At 34.5% G+C, this 15,321-nt stretch overlaps 2 protein-coding genes across 3 annotated transcripts; one reads left to right on the top strand and one right to left on the bottom strand.

Moving 5' to 3' along the window:
- Positions 1-795: 795 nt before the first annotated feature.
- Positions 796-6,988, top strand: LOC145582714 (ranBP2-type zinc finger protein At1g67325-like). Its single transcript, XM_081639713.1, has 10 exons — positions 796-945; positions 1,216-1,261; positions 2,238-2,353; positions 3,489-3,768; positions 5,281-5,357; positions 5,621-5,666; positions 5,782-5,891; positions 6,040-6,064; positions 6,161-6,312; positions 6,552-6,988. The coding sequence occupies exons 1-10, from the start codon at positions 937-939 to the stop codon at positions 6,552-6,554; spliced, it is 864 nt and encodes a 287-aa protein (XP_081495839.1). The 5' UTR covers positions 796-936; the 3' UTR covers positions 6,555-6,988.
- A 2,643-nt stretch (positions 6,989-9,631) lies between these two features.
- On the bottom strand, positions 9,632-14,852 carry LOC145582709 (squamosa promoter-binding-like protein 2). 2 transcript variants are annotated; one of them, XM_081639709.1, is made up of 6 exons: positions 14,608-14,852; positions 12,960-13,087; positions 11,965-12,759; positions 11,667-11,803; positions 10,755-11,006; positions 9,632-10,275 (listed from the first exon to the last, which is right to left on the bottom strand). In XM_081639709.1, exons 3-6 carry the CDS (start codon positions 12,654-12,656, stop codon positions 9,968-9,970), a joined length of 1,389 nt encoding a protein of 462 aa, XP_081495835.1. In that variant the 5' UTR covers positions 12,657-12,759; positions 12,960-13,087; positions 14,608-14,852; the 3' UTR covers positions 9,632-9,967. The 2 variants fall into 2 exon arrangements, with proteins under 2 accessions (XP_081495835.1, XP_081495836.1); XM_081639710.1 differs by lacking the exon at positions 14,608-14,852 and adding an exon at positions 13,200-14,484.
- Between the last annotated feature and the right edge of the window lie 469 nt (positions 14,853-15,321).

Below are 15,321 nucleotides of genomic sequence, written 5' to 3'. Positions count from 1 at the left end.
AGCACAAAAAGCTTCTAAAGTTAGAAGAGTGAGCCAAGAAGAGATATAGACACATATATAGTCATTACTATATGACTAATAACAATTTTTCACGCTAATTTATTTATTTCTCAAAGTTTAATATCATTATTTTGGGGAATGGTAGGGCATGTGCTCCATCAAACACTAATGTGACTCTGCCATTAGTGATCACATACAACCATGCTTCAACTCAGATAACTCAAAGTTAGGATACTTACCATCTTATTATAGCCTTACTCTTATCCGTCTTGAGTTAGTGACTCATAAATGCACATGGCATATGCTAGCTCCATCAAATACTAATGTGACTGCTAATAGTGATCACATACAACCTAAATTTCAACTCAGATAACTCAGCGTTTTGATCCTTACCGTCTTATTATAACCTTACTCCCATCCGTCTTGAGTTCGTGACTCATAAGTGCACCTTTTGAACCGACGCTTAGAGCATTAAAATAAAAAAATTAAATTAAATTAAAAAAAAAGGAAATTTTAAAGTGAAAAAGTGGACTAGAGTAATGTCTTAACTGGACGAAAAACGTTATTGGGTAATGCTACCCAAACGTTTCATAACTTGCGGATAATTATAAACAAATAATAATAATAATAAAAAAAGGTAATTGTCATAAATAACCCTATCTCTAGGTTAGTTCAAAAAAAAAAAAAAAAAAAAAAAAAAAAAAAATTCATAACTTGTTTGCACCTCTCTCGTGAGCCTCGTCCAATCATCATCAACCATTATGTTTATTAGTCGACTCCTAATAATAAAATAAAATCCCACCCTTTTTAGTTTTTACTTCCTCGTTCCCAATTTGTACGACAACAAACCCTAATTTGTTTAATCGAATTAATTCTCCTCCACTCTCACTCTTCAACAATCCACCCTTCTCTTCGATCTCTCTCTCCTCGCTCGACATGTCTCAGGTAATCCTCACTCTCATTTCTTCATCAATGTCGATTTTCGAAGCTTAATTTTTTTTTTTTTTTTTTTTGGCTCGATTTTTTAATTCTGAGCTTCTTTTCGTTTTGATTTGTTTCGATATTACTCATGGCTTTAATTGCTATTCAGTTTTAATTTTGAGGTTGTAATTGTTGATTTGTCCTCTGATTGGAGATTTTCTTTAATTTAATTTAGGATATGCTGTCATTGAATTGTTAGGGTTTTACTGAAATTTGGTTGATTGATGTTCTCAGGTGGATAACAGAAATCCTTCAAACGCCAAGCGTGCTCGAACAGATGGTAAGAATTCGAATTTCTAGGGTTTTATTGAAATTAATTTTGTTGTTGTTGATGTTGTCTAAACAATTTAAGTTAGTGAAGTTATTCTGATTTAATTTGACATAAAAATTGTAGCTATGTACTATTTTTGATTTTTTCATTTATGAAAATTATGGAAAAGATAATTAATTGCGGATACGATGAAATTATTATATGATTTCTCCCTAGTTTTACATATTATTAACTTATAGGAAAAACACGACATAATTTCTGCTCCATATAATTACTTAATTTCCTTCTGCTACCCAATGCCATACATATTACATAGTGTGTAGCTAGCACTGTCTTCAACGTTTAGTATTTGATCAATTGGTCATCTTAGTATAGCTGAAGGCTGGAGTTATCGATTTTCTGGTACTGCAAAAAGTTCCACTATACTCTACTGTGTGGCACGTCCTCTGTTTTAATACTTGAGGGACTATATACATTCAACTGAAGTCAGGCAAGGTACAAATGTCCCTAGATTGGAAATTCGGAGGAGGGGGGGCGGTGGAAGGATTATGAAAAACTATTTTAAGGGTTTAGTGCAGTATGAACTTGATGGTTGGTGCGCATAGAATTGAGTAGGGGGTTTTTATACACCCATGTCGAACATGTTTTCATAGATATATCTAGAACAACAAGAGACTAAAAGGGAAATTATTAATCAATCTTGCATTTTCTTGGCATTCATCTTTTATTTTCTACAACTTAAGGTTAAGTTCATTAAATCGACTATATACCGAGTTCACTTAGTGTGTTATCTGACCATATTATTCCTGGCAATGGGAGATGGAAACTATGTCAAGAAGTAAGAAGCTAATTTTTAAACTGTGAAGTGTAATTTGGCAGTTGAGGAATTTAAGCTTGTTCAGCTGGAAGAGTGATTGTGGCCTATTTTAAGTTTTGCTTCTTAAAACAGTTATTCTTGTAATTTACATCATCATTGCATATACAGGTGGTCGTAGGGAAGATGACTGGACTTGCCCTGGTTGTGGCAATGTCAATTTCTCGTTTAGAACAACCTGCAACATGCGTAATTGTACACAGCCCAGACCAGCTGATCACAATGCGGTAGGATGTGCTATCAAATCTATGTACCACTATATATTGGTGTTCTTTTTTTTTTTTTCTTTTTCCTGCCATCATTTTACTGAACTATTTGGCCTCTATATAGGATTCTTCAAGTAGAGTACTAATTTTACCAACACATTCTAGAATACCTGCTATATCCTTTTTCATAAAATAAGTACTAGTTGCTATCTGCCCATCTCCCATGTTCCTAGACAAAACCTTTTTTCTTTTTTCTCATAGAGCATTGTGTATGAGGGGAGCGGGGGTCTCTGAGCACTTCTAATGGAGGGCTCAATAGGGGCACATGAAGAGAGAGTTGTCAAAAGAGAACCCCCCATCATATGAAGTAGCAGTTTTTTTTTTTTTTTTTTTTGGTTGTTGTTGATAGATTTTGTTCAGTAGGTCTCATTATACGGGAGAAACGAATTCTTATTTATCAAAGAAATAATGAATTAGGTAGCATAGAAAAATTTCTCGAGACTAATGGTTGTTATAGGAGAGTTTTACCATTGGAATGATGATCTGGACCATAAATTGTATATAAAATTGATGGTCATTATAGAAAAATGTCATGAGACTAACGGTCGTTATAGAAAAATTTCATGAGACTAATGGTCGTTATGGGGGGAGAGAGGGGGGGGGGGGGGGGGGGGAACCCGATTTGAGTCTCACAATTGGAGATGATCTTGGAGGAGAGTGTTTTTAAAATATGCGCCTCTGCTGGATGAATTTTCAAACTATCTTCTTCAAATGATTGTTTACTGAGTACATTTTTCAAAATTAACGTCAAAAAAAGGGGTAATTTTGTATTATGAAATGGAGGGACCAAGAGTTTTTCTCACTGTGGCAACTATAATGCAACGTAGCTGGGGATGTGCTTTGATTGTTACCCCCTTCCCCCCCCCCCCCCCCTCCGCTCCTCCTCTTCACTTCTTTTTTACCTGATAGAAACTGAAATTCTGGATGCTTGGAATGTAATATCAACTATCAAGTGCCTGCAGTGTTGCGATAGTTTGTACTCCAGCTATAAATTGATTTTTTTTTCAATATATCATTTGCTGTTAATTTCATTGCTAATCAATTTTCTTCCAATTTGATCCAGTTAACTTTTTTGTTATGATTTTGCATGTTACAGAAACCTGCATTAAGGCCAATGCAGCCTCCCCAGCCTTACTCTTCTAATGCGCCATATGGAGGATCTGGACCTCCACCTTCTTCAATGTATATGGGAATGCCACCTTATGGTTCTTCTGTTTTTAATGGATCATCAATTCCCCCTTATGATGTTCCATATTCTGGGGGATCAGCATACCATTATAATTATGGAAATCGCATCTCAGGAGGCAGCCCCTACCGACCAATGCCTTTGTCTGGACCACCACCACCATATTCTGGTGGATCCATGATGGGAAATGGTATTTTCTTTTCCTGCCTTTTTCTTTATTTCATTCTAGATTAACTAGTTTAAGGCCCGTGCCATGCACGGTAAGTCTAATTTTTGTAAGAAAATTAATTATATCCAACAAATCAAATTTGATAAAACATACAATTCAAATATATTGAAATTATAATGTCATAATCTATATTAACAGGCAAAGCAAAAAATTATCTAAAAATGGATTTTTTAGGCTGCCCAAACCCGAGAATTTTTCAGGCGGGACTTGATTTGATCAGGTCTAGTAGCCATATTAGTAAATACTTATTAATAAATGTATTTTTAATAAACATCAAAAATCAATCAAACAACACGCTAAAATCTCTACTAAAACTATTAGCAAAAGTGCAAACATACACAAAATTATAAATACTATATCCCTTTTATATCTAAAAAAATCATTTGTCAAACACAACTTTTATTTTATAGCTATAAGCCTATACTATACTCTATAAATCCTTAATATGTATGTATAGTAGTAAAATTTCATAAACAAAATTGTAATTAATTTAAATATATAGTTATATTAAATTGAAATTGAAATAAAATATTAGCTAGTTGAAAAAAAAAATTAAGTAATGTTTTAAAGTAATTTCTATAACATCTATTATATGAATTAATTTATTATCACTTTTTTGACAAAATCTAATAATACTCCATTTAAAAGATAATTAAAAAGGAGTTGATTTATTATTTAGGTAAATGTATATAGAATAATTATGAACACCAAATAAAAAGGAATATATATTTGTCATAAAGATAATATAAAAGATTTGGAATGATATTATTATAGAATCAAATATTAACAAAAAAAAAAAAAAAAAGTTAAAGTGGGAAGGGGAGTTTTGGAGAGAAAAAACAGCACCAGAATGTGACATGTGTCACTCTCGATGTCTATTTTAGTATTAAGTTATTGATTCTATAATTGGGGAAAGATGTCTCTGCTTCTCTTCAGTCTATGTTGTGAAAGTACCATTTTCTATATTCTTTTATTTATTTATTTATGTATGCTTTTTTTGTTCGGATGGATTGTTATGAAAACCTGCACTTTGTACTGACTCTTTCATTTTTATTTTTACATCCTAATGTATTTGTTTGACTATTTATTACCGGACTTTAGTTATTTTATACTGCCAAGTTTTACCTGTTAACATGTAATTAAATTTATGAGTATGAGTCAAGGTAATTTGATTTTATAATTCTAATTGTCAAGATGCAGATTTACTGTTAGGATTTCTGAACTATTGATTTGCTTTATTTATTTATTTTATTTTATTTTTTAAATTTTTTTATTTTAAGTATTTTGATGGTTTATGGATAATATTAAGTTGATAGTCTTGACCCTAATATTGTCGAAGGTTGGTTATAAGGATAAATTTAAAAATAGTACCAATCTTCTTGTGGATAATTTTTTGCATGTTTATTCCTGATTGAGCATTTTGATGCATTTTTATTAGGCTAGTAGTAACTTCTCTAATTATTTTTTTTATAGGTGGAATGTATGGTGTGCCTCCACCAATGATGGACCGTTATGGCATGGCCATGCCATCCATGCCTCCCCCTCCCATGGTATGTCTTTTCTAGAACTAATAATAGCATTGATGTTTTGTGCGGTACCAAGAAATGTTTTAATCTTGACCTCCAACTGTTGAGGTTCTTTCCACTCATTTAGTATCACACCTCCAAGTCACATGCTTTGCTGTTAAGATAACATTTGTGCAACATATAATTAGATGACACGTGAAAATATAATTTAATGATATGCTTTATCCATCGACGGTGGTCATCTTGCAACTTGCTAGTAGTTTATTGGATGCTACCTGTTTTTTCAGGGCGCAAGACCAGGATTTTTTCCAGATGACAAGTCTCAGAAAAAAGGTTTAATATATTTACTCTAGGGATGTCTTAATTAAAAGTATGCATTATTATTAATCTTTGCTGTTAAGATAACATTTGTGCAACATAACATAGTGTTTCCTGTTCTTTTATCAAGATGGCACTCGAGACAATGACTGGACTTGCCCTAAATGTGGAAATGTTAATTTCTCGTTCAGAACAGTTTGCAATATGAGGAAGTGCAACACACCAAAGCCTGGTGTCCAGGTTATATTGGTTTCTCTAACATCTTTTGTATCTATTAGAGAATACATATTTTTGCACTCTTCTCTTGTCAGTACTATACAACTTAATTTGTAAGTTTGAGGATCCTGATTTCCTCTCTTTTCTCCTTTGCATTCAAAAAAAATTGTAGGCTCCAAAACCAGAGAAAAGTTCAAGTAAGTCTTTGAATGTATAATACTTGTCAGTTTTATATTTTCTGTTGTCTGCATAAATGTTAACTGAACATGTTTTTTGCCTCATCAAATCAACAGAGCAAAAGATGCCCGAAGGAAGCTGGAAGTGTGAAAAATGTGGTAATATAAACTATCCATTTAGGACTAAGTGCAATAGGCAGAACTGTGGTGCTGATAAGCCATGTGAGGAAAATAAATCACCTTCTCCTGCAGCAGATGGCAACGATCAGGTCCGTAGTGCCTTGCACATTCGTGTGTCAAATGGGTTATTTGTCTGTATTTCTTTTGCATTATCTGCAGATTTATATTGTCTTATCATTTGCATATATATGTTCATCTTGATTAGGATGAGGTTTCAAGTATGGCATTTATGGTATTTTCACCAATATTTCTGTAGTTTGTCTCTACTTTTTTCTTGGTATCTTGTGAAGCCATGCATTTATTGATTCGCAATTGTCTACTGTTCCAGTGAGTACTAGGACATGTCTGGTTATTGGGAAGGTCCAGAGTTGTCGTCCAGCATGCTCAATATCGGTGTCTGAAAGTCAGTCATGTCGTCTTCCTATTGCAGCGGTCACTCTACCTTGCTCATAATCTGTGTCGAGTTATTGTATTATCTGTTGTGATGTCTTTGTGGATCCCTTTTATTCTGTCCAGCTAAGTCTGGCACTCTGGCGAAGTTTTACCTGATTAGGTATTGTTACTATGAGATGAATTTATTCATTTAGAGGTTATGTCAGCATGCAACTGAGTTTTTTCAATTAGTGGAAAATTAGCTACTGCAGTCTGTATTTTCAGTAATTTTTTAGTTTTATTGTCTATGCAGCATACGGTCCTTGGGTGTCCAGGGTTTTCTTGGGTCACTTAATATTGGATTTTTTAATACAAGTGTTCTTGTAGTTGTCTTAGTACCTAGATTAAAGTTATCCTTTTCCAGCGATCGTTGTTCACAGTTGTGGTACAGAGAGAACAACTCCTTTATTTGTACCCCAGAATCTGCATTTTCACCTTGCTGATTCCAACTCAGCTGTTACTTTAAAGGCTTTTTGTCCCGCAACATGAATTTTCTGCTCATATTGTTTTTACCTCAGTTTTGATTCGAGTGTCTTGGAGGTTTTTAACTGGTAGGTCAATTTAGCTCAGGTTGCATAATTTTGAGTTTGGGTGAGTTGACTTGTGGCCCAAAGTCTTGTTGTTTGCAGCACATTTTGTGAGGAGTCTGTAAATAATTTAAGACCCTCATCATCTCATGCTATTCGTTATTTTTTGGCGTATTGTTTTGTTGATTTATCATTGCACCCTACTTTTTGTCTACCTGTTTTCAAAATGTCGAATCTAGGCTTGTCGATGCTTTTTCTTACGACAGATTGTTGTGAAACCTCTCAAATTTCTGGCAAGGCCTATGTTGATTTTCTACATGTATTATCATATACTCATATCTATATTTTTGTCGACGACGCGACAAGCCATTATCTACAGCAATTATTGGACTCTCTGGACCAATTTTTGTGGGTCAGACTTTCTTAGCTACTGGACCCATAAGTGGCCTCTGGTCCAATAGGTGCTGTTGTCCGACTGCTTGTCCGCATTGTCAAATTAACTTGTGAAAATGTACCTTAAACAACATTTTCTGAATGATTTTTTAATACATAGTGCTTTTGTGATGCCAAGTTTGCATTTTTTTTAAGACATTACTTTTAAATATTAACTTTTGAAATCGGAGATGATGAATAATGTCAACATGGAGCATATACCTCATGGGAAATGCTACTAGGGAGGCATGTAATTGACTGCTAGATGAATCCATTTGGAGTCTCGAGTTTTAAGCAGTAGTGAGATCTACAAATGTTGTACCTATTGTTGGGGTTTAGACTTTAAGTTCGATTGGGGAGGGGCGAGGGCAGGACTTGGGTACGAGCTATGACGTATAGAGTATTATCTTACCATATTGGCCATGGGGATACTTTAGTACTATTTAGATTAAAAGCCACCTAAGTTCTGTTCTTAAGGATAAATTTATAATTTACTCGAGGAAAACATTTCAATTCATTTTTTTTTTAATTTTTGACAAGGAAGTTATCTTATTTATATGTATCTATATTATTTACTGGTAATATTTTACTTGTATTACTTATTAGACCGGAGGGGAAAGGGAGGGTGTTCTATTATTGTATGTTTGATTTGCAGAAAGAAAAACAAGTGTGGCTACCATTGTAGACGAAGATGCATCAGACCTTATTTCAGTTGGGGGAAAAAAAACAAAGCTGTACGTCGGAGAAACTGGACTTGCCCCTAATTGTATTTTATTGTTTTTTTCGCCACTTCATATAAACTGGCTATAAATTGTGTATTCTGCTGTATAAAAACAACTGTTCTTGAATGAAACTTTCATTTTGTTCACTGCTTACTTCGGATTAGTTTCACAAATGTGTACATACTATTAATCTCTAGAAAACTCTTAGAAGTTAGAACCCATGAAACCTCGATAGTTTGCGGGTTGATAAATTCGAAGGAATTTTGTATGTCTTACATATAATACCTCAAAGTTGCAACTAATATGTGACGAAAGTTCATATTTATAAATTTTGTTGCAGAACATGATATTTCAATCTCATACATAACGTGGTATAATTTGATATTTCACTCTTACAAAAAACGTGGTCTAGAATAAACAAATTAAAGAACCCTTTCTCTCAAGGATGAACCTATGCAAGGATCACACAATACTGAAATTACAAAAATGATTCAGACGACGTAACAATAAATGTCATAATCGAGTATAATATCATACTTAGTACCTAGTCAAGACTAAAGAACCAAGTTGGTTCGTGACAAATCGAAGATGGCACTTTCATAATTCGTAGTCGCACTACAACTACTTGTCTAGTTGGCTACTTGGTATGTTGGTACCTCGAGTCACTTGTCATGGACACTATTATTTTGATGACCTTAAAAATGTGTTTAAATATCTCGTCTTGGTTTATTGGTGGTAGTCATAATTTCTAACGATTAATTTTAGATTTTGGTTAGTCTCTAAATATCAATTTCACTATCATTTTATGACCTCATGTTGATGTTGTAAACTTAGGTTGCTTTCCTTCTACAGTTTTTATGTCTTACAGATCGAGTTTATTTTCTACTAATTTTAAAACCTTAAGTGTATTTTCTGGTCAATTTGAAAAAGGGTCAACAACAAAACAAAATATCAAATGAGCGAAAAAATCACCCACCCTTGGATGCACTTACCTCGCACTTACCTCTATGTGCATGCCTAGCCTCAAACAATGAAACAAAGCAATAAACATTCTGTCAAATTAAGTTTGATTAAAGAGTACTATATTCTTGAATTTCAGCAGACGAAAAAGCCAGCAATAATAGGTAGTTTCGGGTTTACTAATGAGCATCTTTAAGTAGTTAGGGACGCGTTCAGGAGAGTAAAATTGTGAGACAAGAATCATACGCGACAAATTATGGTTTTCAGACAATTATACAGCAGAAAAAAACTGGTAAGCAACACTACAAAAGGAACTAAAGCAAGATATACAGAGATGAGACTACAAAAGCATAACCTGTTCATAGTTTCAAAGTGAACCTAAAAAAGCTCAAGTAGATGTCTGACAAAGCCAGACAAGAACCAATCATCGGAAACCTCAACTACAATCATACAGGTACAAGCATCTTTTTACCAGTAGAAATCAGAGGACAGTCTGCTGCTAAGCATAACTAAATTTTCGAATAGACGTGGAGCTTAATAATCAGCTACAATAACCAAGCTCACACCAAACCACTTAAAACTCCATACACTTTATGGTCTAGGATGAGCAAAAACTTCATATCTGCAGCAATAACATAAAATACCGGACTACTCAGCATATCAGCTGCAATTTAGTAAAGATAGAAGCTGGACTCGTTCGGTGCTTTGAACAACTGGAAAGTCGAGGTGTGAGATCCAGGACCACCTGAGGCTGGTTGATCAGCTTGCCAGAACTCTGATGATATGGGAGGGCCACCTAGAGGCAATGGATGCATGGGAGGCAAAGACGGAGCCAAGGAGGCATGATTTGTATGCATAGAATGGTTAAGTGCGGGAGGTTCTGGGTCACATGAACTCCAAGAACTTGTTGACAGAAGAGAGAGAGCACGGAAATCTTGAACTGCAGCCAAGTTGGATGGTGCCACAGAGACTGGTAAACCTACAGATTATTAGTCATTTCCAAGCACTTGGTTAGATATTATGTTTAGGACAGCAACAAACAATATCATCTATATATAATACACATACAGTATGAAGTAAAAATTTATTATGCTTTGCAGTCAGTTGCTATACAATGAAAAAAGAAAACAGATATTTAATTAGTACTCGAAGATGTTAAGCCTCTATTTTTAATCAAATTTTTGTCTTAGAAGGAGCTCTCCTGTATCCTTCAAACTTAAATATACATCTTGAAATGCAAATTCAGAGATTTTTTTTTTCCTTGCCCCCCACTGAATGTTTAATCCTCTCCCATCCAGCCAAGAAAATGGGGGGAACAGGGGAGGGTGATTTAGTTTGGATTTGCAACTTTTCGGAACAATAGGATGAACATCTTAGTCTTTTAAAGACATTACTACTATGACAAATTCATATTGGAAATATCACTTCAAAAATTTAGGCTATGGAATGAGCATATACCTCGCTGGAAGACATCAGACGGCACACCCTTGGATGGCAATAATTGGGTCGAAACAGGAGAGACTTTGGTTGTCGGGCTTGGCAGACCACTGTGGGTTGAATGCAGCTGATCAGTACCCCCGGTTTTCATGGTAGTAAAAAATCCCGGTTTTGCCAGTGTAACCTTGGATTCTCTTGCACTATCCCAGGTACCATGCCTAGTCTGATGCATTGGTACCTGGTCAAAAGCAAAATTCAGCTGGTTCCTACCCTCTGCAATATCAAACATAAGAAACATCAACCATTGAGGCCCTACCGAACTAGTTTAATTATTAACTTATTTAACAGATAGCAGCACATCAATGAATTGACTGAACATATCTAAGGACGCAGAAACAAAGGTGAACCCATCAACCCCAACTGGCCTGATCTTTTGCTCAGTGAGGTTGGGTCTACAATGCTACAATGTGTAACAGAGCTAAGAAAAACAATTCTTACAAGTACCAATATCAAAGTAGCAAAATATGATTAATAAAATATCAGAATAACTTGAGTTTGACATTCCCCATACTAACTTCCAGGGTGAAAGAATGGTATCTAAATACGTTAACTGCACAGAAGACCGAATGTTGAACATAAACCATTAAACCCTTCTTAAGAGTTGAGACTAACAAGAGGAGATACATAGTACTTGTATGATACACTTATTGAACTAGCTTATGGGGAACTTCGGTCAATGACTTCAATTAATCATGGGAAGTAGGAACTCATCACACAGAAACACAACGCAGACTAACAGCGGTCACTGCTGATCTCCAACAAGGAAATTACCCAAATGAAGAACTATTTATGAATTGGCAATCAAGGAATAGAAGAACTATATGGATGAGCATGTGAAAGACAAAATTAAGGAGAAAAAGGCTGCAATAATACCATATAAGGAGGATGTCAGCCTCATTGAGTTGAATTGAATGACCTCTGGCTTTGGCTTCCGGCGACGTGCATTGTGATCAGAAAGACGCCTGCGACAGCTTCTCTTCTTTTGGTCAAACTCCGAAAGGCCATGGAACCTACAATAATAGGGTCAGGTACTATCAGAGATTTAACCAAATACCGTACTACCACAAATTAAAAATGAATGCAATCTCCTAGATATTAGATATCAATAAGCAGAAGAAAGCAGCGAGATTCCCCCAATATAATAATATTTTCAGTTGCCATAGAAGCTTACCGGCTACACTGTTGACAAAACCTTCGCTCGAGTCCGTTTATAACAACCTTTGGGCTTTTAGAATGATTTTCACAGACTCTATGCTTCCGGTGATAATCTTTAGCAGAGGAAAGATCAAGGTTGCATCCTTCAACTTGGCAACGCGGATTTTCTATGCTGGGTGATGAAGATTTGGTTTTCTTAGCAGCAGAATCAGGTGGAATAGAGCTCCGAGCAGTATTCTTCACATTGCTGGCCCCAGAAGCATCTTCAAAGTATGTCCGCTTCCCAAGTTCCAAGGCAATCAAAGATTCACCAGAAGCCACTGAGCTTTCAATTGTCGGTGATGCTCTTGTTGTCCCTGAACTATTAACCAAATCTCTCTTGCCTCTAAGATCCTGTTGGAAACAATCGGTTGCCTCCAATGAAAATTGGTTTCCTTTGAACTCTCTGTCTGCTGATGAATCAACAGAAGCTGATTTTGAGCTCTTCGACGAGGAAGCATATCCCAGATCAGAACCGGTACCACCATCACTACGACCACCAGAAGAATAGAAAGACCCGGCTTCAAATCCTTCTATTCCCTCGATTTCAGAGTCTGACTGCAATTTTTTCGGTGTTTCAGCTGCTTTTGTGTTAAACATGACTAAGTTCTCCCAGTCCCACAGGAAGGGACTTTTTGCATTCAATTCCATCATCGAAATCGCACTCATCAAAAAAATCTTTGAAAGCAAAATAACCCTGAAGCTTCAGAACAGACTAGATCTCTCCACTAATTAACCTGAATGACTGAATATCATCGAATTCTGATTGAAACTGCAAAAACGATATAACAGCAAGATCTTCAAATTTTGGAAGCAGGCCTTAAAAACAACTATAGTGATTGGTGTTAAGAAACAAGAAACAAAATAAATGAACAAACATTTGATATTCAGACAGGAGTTAACCATTATAATCACAAATTCACGACGGATCAACACCATAACTAAACCTCAATATACAACAATAAGTCATACCTTTAATTGAAAAGAAAAAGAGGCAGAGTACAATCAGCAGTTGTGCAACACAAATCCCTCATGGTCGTCGCCTCAATTCATACAGAAACTCGGATGCATCATAGCGCTCGGAAACAACTTAAAGGAACCTATTCTTGTATAAACCAACAAATATCAGTTTACATTTTTACAACCCAAAAACAAAAGTAAATACAATATAAGAACACAAAACCAAAGTCAATAGAATGCAATGAACAGTACCAATCATTTTCTGCAACTTTTATTTTCTCAAAGTTTTCAAGCTCAAGTACAATAATAAGATGAATTTTATCCAATCCCCTACTAATAAAACCTAATCACCTTGCTTCATAAATGCCAGCAGTAATATAACCCACTTACAAACTTGGGAAAGGTACTGCTTATGTGCAAATTGCTAAGCTTTTTGTACTCTTATAATCCCATTTATAGAAATTTTACCATCCCCCAAATTAACCTATTTGGAAAGTAACTAATTTAACCTCATTTTATAGAATAGAGTTGCCTAGCTTGTTTCATTTCTTCAGAACATACAACCACCCACAACCTTCACTTTCTCTCTCTCCAGTTATTTGTGGCAAGACTGGCAACTAGTCACCCTATAATGAATTGATAGTTTTTACCTTTACTCGACTTTTACTACTCTCGAATACGAAGGCTAGCACAATATGGTCTATTAAAGTGAAATGTAACGCTATTAAATTTTAACCCAAAAGCCTCTTTTAAAACAGGATGCCCACCAAATCATTGCAGATCTAAAATGACCCCATCTTCCCAAAAACCCTACTAGATTTTTAATGCTTAATGACCCATCAAAATATTAATCAAACAATTTACCCTTTCTTGAAATACCCAATTGACAAATTTTAAATATGAACAAAGTGGATTCCCATTTATTTTTTTTTTTTTTTTTCACAAGTATATACTAATAAAAATTATAATATTAAACATATTACAATGTGAGTATGATCTTTCCCATAATCCCAACATTTTATTAATTTTATTTCTTAAAAAATACTAGTCAAAAAGTCAAGTTCCCAGCTTTTGGAGAGAATAAAAACCCATCACACGTTCACGCAAATCATCGTTAATATAAAAGATTTACAAAAACCCAAATTCTGGGTTTTTGCCTCTTGCTCTACTTCAAGGGCTTAACTGTTTTCTTTTTTTTTTTTAAAAAAAAAAAATAAACTGTATTAGCTCGCAAAAATAAAATAAAATAAAAGAAGCAGCGAAACGACACCGTTTTCATGTTCACTAACCCAGAAAAATACAAGTATAATATAAAATAAACAACCCAAATCACAGAAATCAATGAAGCTTTTTTCTGGAAAAACATGACCAAAATTGCAAAAAAAACCCAGTACTAGAAATAAAATCATAAAACTATGCTTAGCCTAAATAAGTAACTATCTCAATCTATCAATCTGCACTGAAAAAAAAGACGAACTAGCAATATAAACACAGGAGAATAATATAAATAACCCAGAAATTACTCATAAATATATACTTAAAATAGTACTGAATCAGAATCAAAATAATATTAAATTAGTTTGATTGATTAAAATAGAAGAAGAACAGCCCAAATTTAGTAAAAAAAAAAGGGATAAATAAGTAGTCTGGAAGTTCATACCTTTTAGCCAACAATAATAATCTTTTCTTTCTCTCTCTATAAATCTCATCAATTTTAGGTAAGAAAAGCTCAAAGGAAGCTTACCCTTTTTAAAAAAAATTAAAAAAAAAAAAATCTGGGTCTATTTAATAATTAGTGTTCCACTTTTCACCAATTTCAATAAGACGCCATGAAAGGGAGAGAGAGAGGAGTGAAGCTGAAGAGAGAGAAAGACAGGTGAAAGAGAATTATTGGTTGGGGGGATTATATAAGGACAGCTAATAATATTCATACAACATGTGTCGGATTTTATATTTTTATTTTTTAGAAAGCTATTATCACTATTATTTTACTAGAAATAAGTTTTTTTTTTTTTTTTTTTTTTTTTTTTTTTTTTTTTTTTGACATGAGCTTAACCAAATACAAGTATAGAACTAATAATCTATACACAAAGTTTTATATGTGGCTAATCACACTGTGTGATCAGGGGTGTTATAGGGGTTACTCGTTTAGGGATTATTTGGTAGTATTATAGGGGTTACTCGTTTAGGGATTATTTGGTAGTATTATAGGGGTTACTTGGTCGATATCATAGAGGTTACCTATGTTATAAGAATTACTTTATTTTTTTATAAATGGTCATATAATGTGGCCAGCGGCCAACCGCACACAAAGCGCAGTAATTTATAATCATCTTGTTTACTATTATACGACTCTCTCTATATAAATGGTTGT

The sequence above is a fragment of the Chenopodium album genome, chromosome 15 (genome assembly GCF_948465745.1).
Source record: "Chenopodium album chromosome 15, dcCheAlbu1.1, whole genome shotgun sequence".
Lineage (NCBI taxonomy): Eukaryota > Viridiplantae > Streptophyta > Magnoliopsida > Caryophyllales > Amaranthaceae > Chenopodium > Chenopodium album.
This window is presented reverse-complemented; position numbering and strand designations above follow the sequence as displayed.